We start from the raw sequence: 17,429 nt of genomic DNA, 5'->3' as shown, positions 1-17,429 counted from the left end.
TTATTGTAATATTCTTCTCTTTGAAGAGAGAATTCTTTTTTCATTCTTCTTCTTATTCAATGAGATTGGTTAAGAGACTATGAATCTCTTGTTGTAAAGGATTCCTGAACACAAGGGATGAGTTGTCCCTGTGTGGTTCAGACTTTGTAATGGATTTTACAAAGATAGTGAAAATCTCAAGTGGGTTGCTTGAGTACTGGATGTAGGCACGGGAAGTGGCCGAACCAGTATAAATTTGTGTTTGCATTCTCTCTTCCCTTATTTCATTTATGTTATTGCAATCAATTTTGCCTTGCATGTTTATAGAACATTATTAAATTGATTGTTGGTGCTTCTTCTGCATTCTAAGCCTATCCCTCTTAAGAATTATTGAGGCCACAAGGTCCAACAACGATAAATTAGTTATGAATTATTTATTAATATTTTTATAATTAATTGTAATTGATAATATTACTCATATTTTGATGGTAAAGACTAAAAGAAAAATAAAATATAAAATATAGGGATTAAAAAGACCGCTTTCAAACCATATGGACTAAAAGAGAATTAAAATATAAATAATAAAGACTAAAAAAATCACTTTTAAAACTATAGGGACTAAAAAAGAATTAAAATATAAATTATATGGACTAAAAAAATTACTTTCAAACTATAGAGACCAAAAAAGTAAGAATCGTAAAATTATAAGGATCAAATGAGTAATTTAACTTTTAATATATTAACTCATAAAATAAAACTTTACAATATTCATAAATTGACCAAGTGCATTAATATAAATCACATGCAATTCCAAAATTGATACATTAATAATTTAAATAATATTTTATTTAATGTATCTACATATTTTATTTATTTAAATCAAGACTAAGAGAAGTTTTGGCTTAAAAGAGGAAAGAAAAATAAAATGATTAATAATGTTTATTTTTATATTTCTTTTAACGTCAGAAATTCCAACTTAACAGCTTGCATGACCATCCTTGTTGGTCTAGGATATATTTTAACATCAAATTAATTAAGACCACTTCCAATTTGCAAAGTTGAACGTGGTGGAGATGGATAATGGGAAATTGGAAATAAAGCCTAATACTATGCACCACCGACAATCATTTTTGGTATTTGTCATCTAGATGTGGTAAATAAATTGCATTTGCAATTTCAAAAAAACTCGTTGCTCTCAATAGCAAAAATATATAACTTGATCACTGTGAACTATCAAAGCACACACACATAATTAAACACCCTAACAGCTTTTTTATATCATATAAATTTAAAAACCTTAGCAGTACAAACACTTTATTAATTAACATTTATCCACTCCTTATTTCTCTCTTCTTTATCACACTCATTATTTATATTACTTATCATACTTAAACTTTTTGGATGAGGGTTTATGCAATTCTCATTCAACATGCAATATGAGGAAAAATGTGGCTTTTTGTGTGAAGCAGTAGTTGGTTCAACATGGCACAAGATACCATCAGCCACGTGACATGTGGGCGGTGGCATAATACATGCATCTAGCCATGAACATATTTATAGCTGACTTATTATAATGTGTGTGAATCAAAGCTGCTTGCAAGAATAAAAGACCCCATCTCTTGTGATAAACAAATAAGGTCATTGCAGATAGTTAGGCATTGCATGTTACTACAACTATGAAAGTAATTAAATATCCATGCAAGATAACCATAATGTCTTTCATTCTCTTGCGTGTACGAATTGACTTTTCATATATTATATATATAAGTACGGAGCTGAAGTACCTTCTATATGTTCGATTGATAGCCTATCATTCAAATGGCCTAAAATTTATACGATTTATCATTATAATATGAATGCATGTTGTGTACTGCAAAAGCAGGCTGTGGAAATTGCATGTGGTACCACTAACGTACTACAGATATATATCCTAAAGGACCTAAACGATCAAATCAAATGTGTAAACATGGATTTCCTTAATTAGCCGAAGAATTGGGGTTCAAAAGAATCAAAACCTTGATAAAATAAGAGTTTTGAAATTTAAATTAAAGAAAAAAAGATGTTTTTAAAACTCAAATTTTAAAATTTCTTTCCATTTCTTCTCTTCCACTCATGCCATTAATGATGATGAGTTTGATGCAATATTCTTCCGCTGCACAATGACCTATCAATTCGATGGGCGTCGAAGTAACATGAATATTTTAGAAAATAAATCATTCAATGAAAGAGATAAAAAAAAAGATGAAAAAATATAACAAGTAATCACTATAAATTATTATAAATAAAATAAAATAAAAATATAACAAGCAGAATAAAGTGAATGTAAAAAATAGAATGTGAAATTATTAAAGTAGAAGATCCATTAAGTTTCAACATGATGGATTATATATTCAGTAAAAAAACATAATGAATGATATTAAGATATTTTTTTCTAAATTAACATTTTTTATAAAATAAATAAACAATGTGTAATAAATTTTCAATTATTTAAAAAAATTAAAATTACAATACATTTTAAATTAAAATTAATAAACCTTACTTACTAAATTCCAAAACTAGTTTATTTTAAGATGTCTTTTCATTTATATCATTTGGTGTTATACATAGCGTTGTAAAGGCCTAAAAATGACTTAAATTGACAATAGTGTTGGGTATTGTTAATTAATGCATGCAATGGTGTTCAATATTGAATTTATGATAACAGGAGACAAATTTGTTGGTCAACACTTTGTTTCCCACAATTTGAATTTCAAGCAGCTAGCTAGCTTATTTCTATGGGCTAAAAGCCTCTAACTGCAGCTATAAATGGTCATAGGAATCTGCCATCTTGGGCAACAAATTAAGCAATTCTTCATTATTCAAAGAGAGACAGAGAAAAAATGGGAAAGTTCATTTTGAGTGGTCTTATATTGTTTGTGGTGTTTTTCACTACAGAACTTGGAGTATCATCAGCTGTTTGGCAGCGAGCTCATGCAACTTTCTATGGTGGGAGTGATGCCTCAGGAACAATGGGTAATTAAAAACGCAACTTCTTATTGTCTCAATTTTTTCCCTTCATCATTTCTCTAGTTCAATTAAAATGTAAACTCCCCAGAAATTAATTTTACAAATGAAGAGCACAATCAAATTAAATGATCACGAGTAGCTCAATTAATTGTTTTTGACTTGCATGTAGGAGGTGCATGTGGCTATGGAAATCTCTACACAGATGGTTATGGTATAAAAACAGCTGCCCTGAGCACTGTTTTGTTCAATGATGGAAAATCATGTGGTGGTTGCTATAGGATAGTTTGTGACGCAAGGCAAGTGCCCCAATGGTGCCTCAGGGGCACTTCCATCGTTGTTACTGCCACAAATTTCTGCCCACCAAACCTCGCACTCCCTAATGACAATGGTGGCTGGTGTAATCCTCCTAGACCACACTTTGACATGTCTCAACCTGCCTTTCAGACAATAGCCAAGTACAAAGCTGGCATTGTACCAATTTTGTACAGGAAGTAAGTATCTTTATGTTATGTCAATTGCCATGTCTTAAACCTTTTTTTTTTTGTTTCACCCCTTTTGAAAAGTTTAAATTAGTTTGTTATCGATCTCTCGTAAAGGATACATGTGGTTTAAAAAAAATTAGGCTAACTAGTAACATTTATATTATGCAGAGTTGGGTGCAAAAGAAGTGGAGGCATCAGATTTACCATCAATGGGAGAGACTATTTCGAATTGGTGCTTATAAGCAACATAGGTGGAGCTGGAGAGATTTCCCGAGTTTGGGTTAAAGGGTCCAGAATGAATAATTGGGAATCCATGACGAGGAATTGGGGTGCTAACTGGCAAAGCTTGAGATATCTGAATGGTCAGAGTTTGTCTTTCAGAATTCAACTCCGCAATGGGAAGACTCGCACGGCAAATAATGTAGCACCGTCCAATTGGAGATTCGGCCAATCTTTCACCAGCAATGTCCAGTTCTGAGAACCGAAGAAGAATTAATGCATCTATCAATCTTAATTTGACTATTCTTGTATTCCATACGTCCTTTAATACTACTACAGTATATTCCTTGTGGTTCTGGCTCGGCAATTAATAATTTGTCATGAAGCCCACCACCTTTGGTATACTAGTATTTTATAACATAAGCCAATCAGATTGAAATATTCGTAGCTTACATTACTACTTTTCATTTATATATTAAATACATCTCTCAGAATTTTCCGATACCTTTTCATATACCTTCAACATGTGTAATACAGTTAACTAAAAAAAAACGTTAGAGTAATATGTCTAACATCAGAATTGCTTCACAAGGGACATAAACCATTTACCGTCACAAATCTAGTAATTTTGCAGAACTACATAACCAACCAGAGATGCACCACATATACTACAATCTATCCTTTTTGTTGTTAACATAGACCACTATAAAGTCAGATACATGATGCCAGTACGTAATGGATTAATTAAATATGAAAAAGAAGAAGAATCGATGGTATGTCATTGAAATAAAAGGGGTTGGACTTCTAGTTCTAGCTATCCTTCACATATACTAGTATTTTGTTGCCAAATGTGTCTCTAATATCGTATTCTAAATCCGCATTACTTGGTGGCGTTCTCGTTTCCTGAAACAGTCTGGCTGAATTCATATCTTGACTGTTGCAGTTTACTTCCTTCCTCCTGCATTATTGCATCAATTATCCACATATCATTGCGCCATTCTACACCTCATCCACTTTTTATTAGTAGGGTCGTTTCAAAACTTTTCGTCCCAAACACAATAAAGAAAATGTTAAAAAAAAAATATGAAATTGAGTTTTAAAAGAGCAAATTACACTGACATGTGTTTAAAAGTTATTAGAATTGCAGCATTACTTTTACCTCCCCCTCATCCTTGACAGTGTTAATTTTTAATGAAATGAAAAGAAAAGAAAAAAAAAACCCTCCACACACAGAAGAGTTAGGAAAGAAAAAAAAGAAACACAAAAGATGAAGAACTGAGAGGACGCTGCTCTTCAACCAGCGATTGTGGTCGCCGGATGCCAATAGGATTTGGTTTAGCGGGGTGATGCATCTCAGCGGTGAGATTATGGGGTGTACGTGTGGTGAGAGGTTTGGCCATGGAGGGTGGATGGGTTCTGTGAAAGGGAAAAATAGAGGGAGGGGGAGTATAATCCCTTAATTTAGAGTAATAAGGTAGGAAAAATAGAGTGCTTAGGTGCAAAAAATTGAATGCAGAATAAGAAAGTGTATTTTTGTTTTTTCCTTGTATCAACGGGTAAACCGCAATGTCAAAATACAAAAGAGATTCCAGAATTATTGTAGGAAAAAAAAAAAAGCATGTTTGAGAATACTAAATGTTGGCGCGTTTGGCTGCATATATATGAATTGTTGTTTGAGCTAGGAAAGACTGTTCTTGATCTTGTCAACGTCTTGAGTATCAATCTGGAAGGCATGTGTGAGCACATCATCTGGCACACTTGGGGTAGAATTAAACAAAACCGCAACTATAGAGAATGTGCCAGGGAGTTGGCTATCAAACGCAGAAATAACAGCAGCAGGCTTATCCCCATTGTTCTTCTGAAAGTGCACCAAAGCTTTCGGGAACACAAACACTTCACCTTCTTTTACGGTTTTGGAGATGAGTTTGTTGGCTGTGGTGATGAAACCCACGTCAAGTTCTCCTTCCAACACGAACAGAATCTCGGTGGCACGAAGATGTGTGTGAGGTGGGTTTAGCCCACCAGATTTGAAGTCTATCCTTGATAAAGACAGGCCCAATGTGTTAAGCCCGGGAATCTTTTCAACATTGGCTGCAGTGACTACTGACCCCGTTGCGTTGTTGATAACTCCGGGATTCGCTAGCCCAGCAAAGAAGAAATCTGCTTCTGTCACATTTGCCTCCTCCTTGCATGCAAATCCATTCATCTTCACACCTGCATAACCATAACATTACGTACACATCATTTTTCCTAAACACAATAATAACTTGCATATGCTTATTTATTACTAGCTATGTATAAAAGAGAAAAACTCTACGAGTGGAATTCAATTCACAACACAATTGAGTCTGTATAAGAGGATCTTATTCAATCCAACAGAATACATTGGGGAGGAATGAGATAAGTATTAAATTAAGGATTAGTCTCATAGTCAATCCAAAAAATTTAAACTTGTGAAAATACCTGGGAGACTCACACTAGTTACCGGATTGAAAAAAATATATATAAAAGAGAAATGCCAGTAATGTGTTTCACTTCTTATTTAGCAAATCTCAGTTCTGATTTTTTTAAATTTGTAATAAATTTTAACTAATAATAAATCATATGATTGTATAAATGTGTTAAAAAGTGTATTGGTAACACATAAATAAGAATGTAAAAAGAAAGATGTCAAAATTTGGAAATAGATAGTACTGGAGGAGGGAAAAGCGACACAAAGGTCTTGAAGTGCGTCGGGATCAGAAGCGTAGGCAATGGAGACGACACTGGTGATTACCAAAATTGTGAAAATATTTGTTGGCGACATGGTTGGGAAGACAATTGTATGAATAGGCTAAGAAACGGGAGGAGATAGAGGATCCAATTTGGAGGAATGTTGGGTTGGATGGTGACAAATTGTTGTATATTTATATAAATGCAATCTTGTACACAGAAGGTATGTGATGTTACGGGCAGGAAAATACTCAAAGTGGCTGCTGACAAATGTTGAGGTTACGGGCAGATCAGTAGATGGTTAAGCATTAGCAAATGAAATCAAAGTCCTTCAACTTATACTCAAAGCAATTGTTTAGTAGGAAAGGAAAATACTCATCTGCTAGAAAAAGAAATGTACTTATTATAGTTTGGTGTCTAATAAAAAAATGTGAATCAGCCCAACAGCTACATAATCGTTGAGATTTATATTCGAGTTCACATTATTCAAACATAAAAAAAAAAAAAAAAACTGATACTGTATATAATACTACCTCCATTTTTAATATAAGACACAATTAATTAATTTCTCATAATTGAAAAATTGGTTAAGTTAATCGAAAGCGTTAAATTTGTCTCAAATTAATATTCATTTAACTATTCCATGAATAAAACTAACAAATTTTAATAGGTTATGTTTCTCTCACTCTCGTATTATTCTAGGACTAACTTTAATTAAGGATAAAATAATTAATACAAGAAAATATTTAGATTAGATCTTATAAAAAGAATCAAACCATATTTTTAATTAGAAACTTATAATAAGGACAGCAGGTATCTTATTCCGTTTACTTAATTTTTATCCGTTTTATATACATGCATCTCAATTTACTTTCAAATAAATAAAAATAACTTTTTATTGTCCTAATTTTATTATGTTCACAAAACATTTCTGTTTTTGTTAAGCGTGTTTGTTTTATGATACTTAGAATCATTCTCAAGAAAATGAATCAATGCTAAATGACACGAAAAATTTAGCACAACAATTTAAAGAATTCTGATCAAGTATTAAACAATCAAATCGTAGATTTACGAAAAACAGAAAATTCATATATTAGGAGTTGTTTTGGAAGAAAAAAATCTTGGATATTAATTTCCAACAAAATAAAAAATGCAATCAAGCCTTTTAAAAGTAAATTATTAGAATTACCACCAACAAAGCTTGTAAGGTTTTTTCTTTTCTTGGTATGGTAAAGTAAAAAGAAAGAAACTGGACTATGAATTTTGGGTGGTACCAAATCTCAACAACCATCGAGAAAGTATTGGACCCCACGAGAGTTGTTGCTGTCAACGTTTACGTCTCCAATTCACCATTAAGCATGGAAACTAGAGAGTCTACTATACATCATGAATCATCATCCCTAAACAACCAGAGTCAACTTCAAAACTATCCTTATCTTACGGTTGACTAATTAATTTTAAATAAAACGACAAACAGTCCAAGTTATAAAAGTAATTGTCTGAGGAAATGACAATATTTTCCATTTTACAAATATTCAAGACAGTGAATTATTAGACTTGAACTTTGAATTGTTTTGGTAAAAAATAATATCACATTTGAATTGAATTTTTTTTATAAAAAAAATATCAAATGAAAAAAGACTCCTTTGATAAAAGGATATTAAAGGAAAAAAGCTTCCATTTCAAAATATTTCAGAGCCTAATTTTGATTTCTAAAATAATTTTACTTCTAGCCCAAAATTGTTACATTATCAAGGCAACATGCAAATTTGAAGGCACCTAACCAAAAATGAAAGAGTCATTTAAAATAAATAAATTATCCCGATGATCTCCAAATCCTTCCCTCCAACGAAACCACCATAACAGAAACATCATCATGATATTTACGCCTATCTCCATGAGGAATATCCAGCAATTCATGAAAATCCATTCCTGCAAAAATTAAATAAAGACAACTTATATCGATGTGGATTGAACTATGATAACTAATACTAATAATGGCAACACGCAGAGTGGAGTTAGAAACACCAAACATCTATCCCACATGAAAGAGCAAGTGAGTAAAAATTCAAATGTATTGCTCTACCATCAACATTGTACGGCTACCTAAGTAAAAACAAAAGAACTCAATTAAGAATGATGTTTGGGGTTGGAGAGCTTGCTTAGAAGCTTTGAATGAGAGCCAAGTTGCTTGGAAATTTGGAGGGAATCATTTGGTTCATGACATGTAACAGCATCTTAGCTTTTGAAAAAGTTAAATCAAAAGAGCTTCTATAAAAGTTAAGTGCATAAGTTGATTTTGACTAATGGGAGAAACTCATTTTACATTCTTATGTCCTTCTCCTATAAATGTTTATGGAGAAGTTTATCCAAACAGAATCTATTTTCAGAGCTAGTCACCAAAACTAGCCCACTTAAATTCCAACCTTGCATTTCCTTTATTGTTTTTCACTTTTCACAAAATGGCAAGTATTTTCCATCTAACTTGATCATCAAATGCCACAATAATATTGGAGGGACTTGGAAGGTGAAACTGACCGTTCTTTTTAGCCGCACGGAAGAGAAGCTCTGCGATAAGGTATTGTGCAGGATCACCTTCAGGAACATTTTCCATGAACCATGTGACATGGGCAACTACCTCTTCATTGCTGAAAAATTGGTAAAGCCCATCGGAGGAGAGCACCAGGAACCGGTCACTTGAGGAAAGTCGGTGATGAAGGACAGAAGAAGCACAACTTAGGTAAGGAGCATTCCCCACATAATCAACTCGAAACATCTTCAGTAGCGGTTCATTAAAAGACGGCTATATCATACAATTGAAGTTAGAAAAGGGTTGAAATACTACAATCCGGAGGAAATAGAAGGTATATTTGATTATTGTCATCATCAAAAGTTAGTAAAACAGCACAGTATAAAGAAATATGTTCCTCAAAACTACCTATGGTCATGTACATTTACCAAGGGTCCAAGGCTTTATATTATGCCATTAGATTGAAGGAGGAAAGATAGCAGTGTGAAATTATCATCCAATTTAATGTATGAAGCTCAAATAGTGATGAAACTAATTACGAAATTCAGGTTATACACTTCTAAAAACAAACATTGGTTGGAGTATCCCCTAAACAAAAAATGCAGCAGCAAGCCACAGATATACTACTTCCATGAATTAGCTTTTATTCTTCTGCATCAGTCATGATTCAGTCATCGTTAGACTTCTGATATCTTTTTGGAAATTTAAGTACCGCTGACTGAGGCGGAGTCGCAGAGATGGACAAAGTTTGCCCAGGAAGCACGAACACATAAAAAATTGTCTGTGTCAGAACATTTAAATTAGGATGCCTTAATTTTTTCTGTGCTGATCTCCCTGCCTGAGCTTCATAGCTCAGGAAATTAATATAGACACATAAAAAGAGAATTTAAATAACTGGAAACTAATATAGCCAATTATTATTAGTTCCAACCAAAATAACTTATAACTGTTTCAATTTGTAATTGACTCGAAATCTTAATGTATTTTTCAGTTTTCACTATTTAATTCTAAATAATAGTATTGGGGACTTGGAATCAAAATCTACTAAGTATGAATACTTGCAAGCAAAGCATTTATTCAAGTTAACCTTGATGTAAATCAAATTACAAGTTAAATTGACAAAGATACTTGACAGACTTGCAAAGTTAAAGAAAATAACATGTAATAAAAAATATCTTGAAGCATAATCATGATTCAAATAAAATAAAATAAAAATGCTTATGAAGCATGTTAATTTGGAAGTGTAAAAGAACTAAATGCATAAAATTAGGGAAAAGACGATGAAGCAATGATTAAATGTGTCAAAATCTAAAGGAAAACAAATAAATTGAAAGGAATTTAAATAAACAATTGTATAATGTGCAATGAAATTTAAAGAACTTGAATTTAAAAGAGTTTGAGAAAGGAGAAGAAAGAGAAGTGCAAGTTAAAGTAATATGCTTGAAATATAAATGTGCAGGACACTTAAATCAAAAAGCAATGTAAAGTTTCTGGAAATGTAATTTGAAACTGAGAGAGAAAGTAAGACGAGAAGAGAAACAAAGTAAAAGAATGACTGGTGATTTAAATTGCAAAAATATAAATTGAAAGCAACGTAAATGGACAAAGATTTTATTGAAAGAAGGGGTGGGAATCATACACTCGACTCATTAAGCAAGTAGTCATTGATGTGTGAAGCGTGATAGGTGTTTGTTTGGTGTAAATGTTTCAACAATGATGAATATCTATGAATTTTTTCATACATAAACTAGCAAAAATGCAGTTGTATACTCTTCTCTAAATGTGAATAATCAAAAACTCTTTGATCACAAACTTCATAATATCTAAATCGATTAAACTTTGTATGCCTAATCATGCTATAAAAAAGGACAAAGTCTTGCCACAATTTGGAAGAAAAATTAATAGCTTTATAGAATAGTGGCGTGATCACACAAATAAAGGTTAAATATTCAAAATCAGTCATTCACCACATGCATAAAGTAAATGAGTGTATAACAATGTATAATTATAACTAACTTCAACATGCTACCTCCTTTATATGCTTTAGGGACCAAACTGTCCCTGACCACCACTAAGAAACTATACTAAGTTTAAAATATGTTAAATGTTAAGTGAAGTTCCAACAATATGTTTTTCATTTAACATTCTTTATCTCACCTTTAAAGTAGATTAGACCCGAGAAGTCAAAATATAACTAATTTACCATTGACTGCATCACTGTTTATCCACCCACTCCATTTTTGGTTAACATTTTTATAATTAAATGAGATGAAATCAGAGAGTATGATGGGATTGGTAATGAACAGGAACCCTCTTAATGAATTAATTGTAGATACTCATTCTTGCCATAGAAATGTTTATGAATTTTCTTTTCAAGGCATTCATTCCTTCAAGGATACACACACATATATGCACATAAAGGGAGACAGGATGAATTTGAAAATATTTATATTTTTAGGCTCAAAATCTGAAATGGTAATGAACAAACTGTCACATTCACAGATTATAATATTTTATATACCTTTTTCTTTAAATTTTCCATGTTATGAAAAAAAGTATGAACACAAGTAGAATCCCACCTATAAACTATGGACAAAAGGACTGGAGCAAACTAAAATTCAGATAGCCAAAGTCAGAAGATCAACTGACCCTCTTCAGGAATCCAGCACCAAATGCTCTGGTCACTTTTAATTGTCCTTTCACTCGATCATTGAATATGGCCTGATTATCATCAGGGTGTTCTGCTCTTATTCTAAAAACTTCCTGCGAGCAAAATTGAAAAATACTGCATAAAACTGTTTTAACAAATGCAATCAAGTTTGCTTTCACTAAAGATAAATATTTCAATATGTTTGTATATGGTGTTACCAAATTCCTTTTTTTTTCCCCCAAATTTCTAATCTCTTCATTTTTTTTTTCTTGAATTTCAAAAGAAACATATCTAATCTAAATAATAAGAAAAACTGAAATTTAAGCATTCTCAGGTATGTAAATATGAAAAAACAGTTAAAAAGTATGCAGAGACAAGATAAATCAACATATACATGCAATCACCAAGAAGCAGAACACAATTCAACAATTCATGTAAGCCTAGCTGATCAAATTTTAGAACTAGAACATTTGGCTATAATGTATTAACTTATAGTTCATCAATCCACAAAAAAGGAGGAAACACACCTCTTCAATGCTTGTGCTGTGATCTGTGGAAAGCTGAACAGCCCTCATTTTCAGTCTGCACATGGATATCTCTCTGTTTTTGTTTATCTTGTTAACATGCTTATTTATATTGTGCACTGGGGACTCCTCCGAAATTCTATCCAACTCCATGCCCACTAACAACTCTCTAGATCGATTCTTATGCCTCATGTCATCTTTGATAAGACACGGATTAGGATGACGATCATTTGGCCGTTCTTGAGCCAAAATTACACGACTATCTCCAAGGTTCATAACATAAACATCTTGATCCTTCATCAGCATCACTAAAACACATGATCCCATCAAGGCAAGCTCTGGATTTTTGTCCATATTATTCTCCACCATTTTCAGGTATTCCTCCTCTGTTCTTTCAAGAGCCCTAGCCATTGCTCTTAAAACTGCATTATGATTTACTCCAGACTTGCATATTCTAATGGGTCCTGAGGATTCAACTAATTTCTGGTCAACACAAGTTTCCTCCCTATGCCAATCATAACTCCAAGGAAAAAGTTTCTTACGCAAGGACTTCTGCTTCCTGTACATTTTTCTGATTTTTGTACCAATGAATGACTTTCTTGAATTCTGCCTTTGTCCTGAAACGGAAAAAGGAGCTATTGGCTCCTGGTAGGTCGAATTAAACCCAGCACCTCCATTTTCCCCCGAAGTAGTGGGACCTTCATCTGGATGTCTAGATCTATCCTCTTTACCATCAGGTGAGCAGAATCTCATCTGCCTCTCTTGTGCTATTTCCGCAGGAACCACAGAATCCTTGCCTTGTTCTGACACCTGTTCATTCCAAGATTCCATCTGAAGTAGCTCATAAAGTCGCACACTTCTTCTGCCTTGACCACTCAATTGTCCAATTGGAACAGATGCAGGAACAGTATGTACAATACTGGGACTTCCACAATTTTTCTGTTCAATATTTACCTTAACTTCAGCATTTACCTCCACTATCTCACTATTAGATGATTGATCCTTGACCATTATGGGACAAGAATTTTCTAAACAGCAAGAACTTTCTTCATTTGAAATGCTATGAGCATCTGACATTTCCTCCCTACCACATTCTAGAGCAACTACATCATTTCCATTTTCAAGGACTTCAGGTTTAAGTGGATCAACGGGATTATCCTCATAATCCCAGAGCAATCCTTCTAATTCCTTGTCTATGAACTTATAAAGATGACTCATCAGAAAATCAGGTGCATCTGGTCCACTAAAACCATCATATATCCCAATAAACAGCCACCCTTGTTCTTCAGAAAGCACAACATGAACCCTATCTTCACCAGCCTTACCATGTGCCCACTGCAAATTTTGTGTATGTTTATACTCCAATTCGGACGATCCAACTTCAGCACAGTTTCTAGAAACTTCCGGTCGAAACTTTGCCTCTTTGGAATTCCAAGCTAGTTGAGACACCGGATGAAGGAATAATCGCTGCACCCAACTGCCACCCATGGAGTGCCTCGAAAAAGTCCGAGAAAAAGTGTTTCTCATAGGACCACTTACACTTCTCATGAGGCGCTGGAGGTGTGGCCTTCGACGACCACGGGCAAGTGGTGCTGAAAAGTTGGACTTATCAGTGGCATCAAGAGGACCCGACATAACGCCCTTCTCAATCGGCCCAGACATGAAATCGCCGCCCTTATCCAACGGACCGGAAGCAAATCTCTCCAGAGGTCCCGACATGAAACCGTTCAAAGGTCCAGAACCCCGGGGAACAGGCTGCAAAGGGATTGCAGCGAACGACGAGGTTCCCTCAAACGATGCAGCAGGCTCCAGAACATCGCTAGCTAGTAATGCGTTCTGGTTACCAGTCCTGGCAGTGGAAACATTGGCACTAACCGAAGCCCCTGATATTGTTTTGAACGTGGTTTCCGCAACATTCTTACCAGGCCTCTCTTCAATGCTCTCATGCCTAAACGAACCACTCAATGTCTCAGAATCAAGGGTACTAGAATCAACAGTAAACCTCTCAGAGTTTGATGGGGTAATGGCAGGAGATTCAAAAATAGATGGCCTCACATAACAAAAGGAATGGCCTAACCCTTCATCTAATGGCTCTAGAAACTCCAAATCAACCCCACTTTTGCCATTAAATGGCACCAGACAGCCAACAACACGAGAAGTGCCGTTGCCCATTATTATTTATTATTATTGCAACAAATGCAAACACCCCTGACACAGAGATGCCAACACCACAAGGTTTCTGAACCTAAGCACCATTACCAGATACAAATACAAACCAGTCGAAAACCTAATATACCCCTAATTATTAACAACCCCATGATTACACATGTCACCACCATGCACCATCATCATCGTCGTCGTCATCAAATTCCAAGGCTGAAAGCGATGCGACCCATTTGCTGTTTCGGGATAAAGTAGCATAAAAAGAGGCAAAAACACTGTCTTGCAAAGTGGGTCTGAATCATAAATAAATAAAAATAGTAAAATCCTTCAAACAGCGCCAAGGGGGTAAAGTAGCAAACGCAGTTTTGGCAGGGAAATGTTGCGATCTAACCTCGTGGGCACTGCTTGAGAAACAGATCTAAGAGCGCCACCAAACACAGTGCAGTGAAACACACATCAGAGGGGGATACAGAGACAGAGAGAGAGAGAGAGAGAGAGACCCATTTTAGAAAGGAGAGTTTTTTTTCTTCTTCTGCGCGGAATCTGACAGATGAACATGGATAAAAGCGTGCCCGAATTGAATCATGGACGAACGGGCACGCCCTCGTGAGGGGAATTGGGAGGAGGTGTGAAATGGAGTGTGTGTTTGACTAATGGGGGAGCTGAGGGAGAAGACAAGCGACGAAGGATGAGAGAGAGTCTGGGTTTTTTGTTTGCTATCGAATTTTAGATGCAAATTTTTAATTGCTGTTTTTAGTGTTTCAGTTTCGTTTCGTTAACCTAAACATTAAATTAAGTGTTAATAGGTCGTATGAAATACTACTGAAATCATTAATTTATGGGTTAGTTTAATAGGCAAGTACTTACCCTGTAAAATATTTATTATATAGGGGGATTCGTGATTAGATCATACTATTGTTAAAAGAACAAATATGTAGTTGGTATAAATAGAACTTCACTAAGTATTTTAAGTAAGATTTTAATTTGGAATTTTATAGATAGAAAAAATATAAATGAAAGGATAAAGTTCATTAAAATTGACTGGTTAGTTTTAGTTTTGTAACAAAAATTAGTCATTAGTAGAGTTAATGATATTTCGTATATGATAATCTAAAATAATTAAAGCATGTTGAAAAGTATTTTAAGGATTTTAATTGAATTTTTTTGTACGGATTTTAATGTCTCTCGTACCAATTTGTTTGCTTAATGAGCAACCTTGGTTTGAGTTTGTCCAATAATCTTCAAGTAAGTCTATGCTAAAAATATTCTTACGAGTTATTAACGTCTGATCCAATAATATTAAGGGTATCTCTTTATTCTACCACTACTCTTCATAAAAAAATTACTATATTGTAAAAAAAATTCATACTGTTAATATATACATTATTAGTTTAACTTTATTTACAAATTAATTGTATTATTAATAACTATTTTATTTTAAAAAATATATAGCTTTTATTGTAAATAATGCATGCTTTAATTGTGTAGACAATTTTCATGTAATTATTCAATCATAAAATATTATATATGGTAAGGATGTTAATTTTAACAATAAAACTTTAAAAATCATATAAATGATATTTTTTTATTAGTTAACCGTGTAAAAAAATTATACCATTAATATATAGAAATTAAACTATAAATTTTTCATTTTAACATATTTAATTTCTATGAGATATTATGTAGAAAAAAAAAAGCAAGGAAGAGTATATTTATTACTAATTAAAAAAAGAGTCTAATAGGCAAGTGTCTTTTCTATAAGTTTTTATATTGTTAATTATTCAAAAACTATTTTGATAAAAAAATATTATAAAAAATAATAAAATTATTATATATTAAATTATGATTGAATAATAACATAAATGTATGTGTACATATTATTTATTTAAAAAAAACAAGTTTGCAATCATTTTTATTTCACATCAAAGATGTTGAATTTTACCTGATCTATTTGAAGTCAGATCACAGTAAAATACTAAAGACACTAAAGTTTTTCTATTAGATCTTAACAATACTTATAAGACTTAAATTTAAGATTACTAATAAAGTTCCCTAAAAAACATTACTGATAAAATTTGCATGTTTAATAGTAATTAAAACACAGATATAGCCATCTTGTTTTATATATCTTTTCATTTTAAATGAAATAAGTATAAAACATTTTTTTATCATAAAGTGCATAAATTAGTTGATGAAAAATTTTCTAATTAAATAAAAAATATTCAATTTGATCTTGAAGAAAAAGATTTTTCACCCATAATTATTGTATGTGACTTGACGGTAAACTATAAAAGTCAGTATGTAATTAGACTTTTTATAACATATTAAATGAATTGTTAAAATGATATTATGAGAGAATACAACTTTAGTCTTTAGTAATAGGAGTAGGAGTAGGGATTTGGAAGAAATAAGAATCAAATATGGGTTCAATATGGAGGGTCTCTTTCCTTGGGTTTCAAATGGTTTGAGAGGTAAATACAAAATAAAATAATAGCGTTGAAAATTAGAGAGTACAGGGTGGGGTGTGTTGTATACTGGGTTTGGTCGTTTTCTTCTTTGATCATATATAATATAATGTTTCCCTGCGAATGATTGCTGGTTTCTGGTGCTGTTGAAGTCAATAAATTAGCTATGCCCCATCATCACTCTCATCAATGAAATTAAATGGGTGGGACATACCCCAGAATTTTTTAACATCGGTTTTATTTTGTTATTTTCTTTAAAATTCTTTTTTATGACATTTTTTTTGGTAATTGGATGACTTTAAATATTAAGTAAAAAAGTCAAATAAAAATATTTATATTTGATATTTTCTCACTTCAAAAAATTAGTAGGGGTTTATGATAATTCAATAACATAAGCATACTTTATAAGACAACTTAAATACAATGTCTATTGCAAGTAATTATATTACCGAGCTTAATTTTAATAAATTTGTTAATTATTTTTTCAAAACTCAAAAGTACAGAAAAGTGAATTGAAAGTAAAAAAAAATAGTTTATTTATTTATTAAACAATTATGAATATTTAATAAAATATGTTAAATATTATCAACCAACAAATGTAAGGTACTCTATTGTAAATTTTTAATTTAAATACATTATTCGAATTTTTAAATTATCAATTTTTTTATAGACGATTCAGTGAGTAATTTTAGTGATGTT

The 17,429-nt window shown here is 32.8% G+C and overlaps 3 protein-coding genes across 4 annotated transcripts; 1 reads left to right on the top strand and 2 right to left on the bottom strand.

The window, feature by feature from the left end:
- The first annotated feature begins 2,790 nt into the window (after positions 1-2,790).
- Positions 2,791-4,170, top strand: LOC114399718 (putative expansin-A17). Its single transcript, XM_028361934.1, has 3 exons — positions 2,791-2,991; positions 3,155-3,476; positions 3,636-4,170. The coding sequence occupies exons 1-3, from the start codon at positions 2,859-2,861 to the stop codon at positions 3,943-3,945; spliced, it is 765 nt and encodes a 254-aa protein (XP_028217735.1). The 5' UTR covers positions 2,791-2,858; the 3' UTR covers positions 3,946-4,170.
- Positions 4,171-5,192: 1,022 nt separating this feature from the next.
- On the bottom strand, positions 5,193-6,686 carry LOC114398039 (germin-like protein subfamily 2 member 4). Its single transcript, XM_028360152.1, has 2 exons — positions 6,381-6,686; positions 5,193-5,900 (listed from the first exon to the last, which is right to left on the bottom strand). The coding sequence occupies exons 1-2, from the start codon at positions 6,490-6,492 to the stop codon at positions 5,365-5,367; spliced, it is 648 nt and encodes a 215-aa protein (XP_028215953.1). The 5' UTR covers positions 6,493-6,686; the 3' UTR covers positions 5,193-5,364.
- Positions 6,687-8,056: 1,370 nt separating this feature from the next.
- On the bottom strand, positions 8,057-15,035 carry LOC114399208 (protein phosphatase 2C 32-like). 2 transcript variants are annotated; one of them, XM_028361344.1, is made up of 4 exons: positions 12,106-15,032; positions 11,578-11,691; positions 8,937-9,201; positions 8,057-8,330 (listed from the first exon to the last, which is right to left on the bottom strand). In XM_028361344.1, the coding sequence occupies exons 1-4, from the start codon at positions 14,272-14,274 to the stop codon at positions 8,215-8,217; spliced, it is 2,664 nt and encodes an 887-aa protein (XP_028217145.1). In that variant the 5' UTR covers positions 14,275-15,032; the 3' UTR covers positions 8,057-8,214. The 2 variants fall into 2 exon arrangements, 1 of the variants encoding a protein (XP_028217145.1); XR_003663680.1 differs by lacking the exon at positions 8,057-8,330 and having other exon boundaries at positions 9,068-9,201; positions 11,508-11,691; positions 12,106-15,035.
- Positions 15,036-17,429: the final 2,394 nt, after the last annotated feature.

Source organism: Glycine soja, chromosome 19 (genome assembly GCF_004193775.1).
Source record: "Glycine soja cultivar W05 chromosome 19, ASM419377v2, whole genome shotgun sequence".
In the NCBI taxonomy this organism is placed as follows: domain Eukaryota; kingdom Viridiplantae; phylum Streptophyta; class Magnoliopsida; order Fabales; family Fabaceae; genus Glycine; species Glycine soja.
Note: the sequence above shows the minus strand (reverse complement) of the source record. Positions and strands in the feature narration are given on the sequence as shown.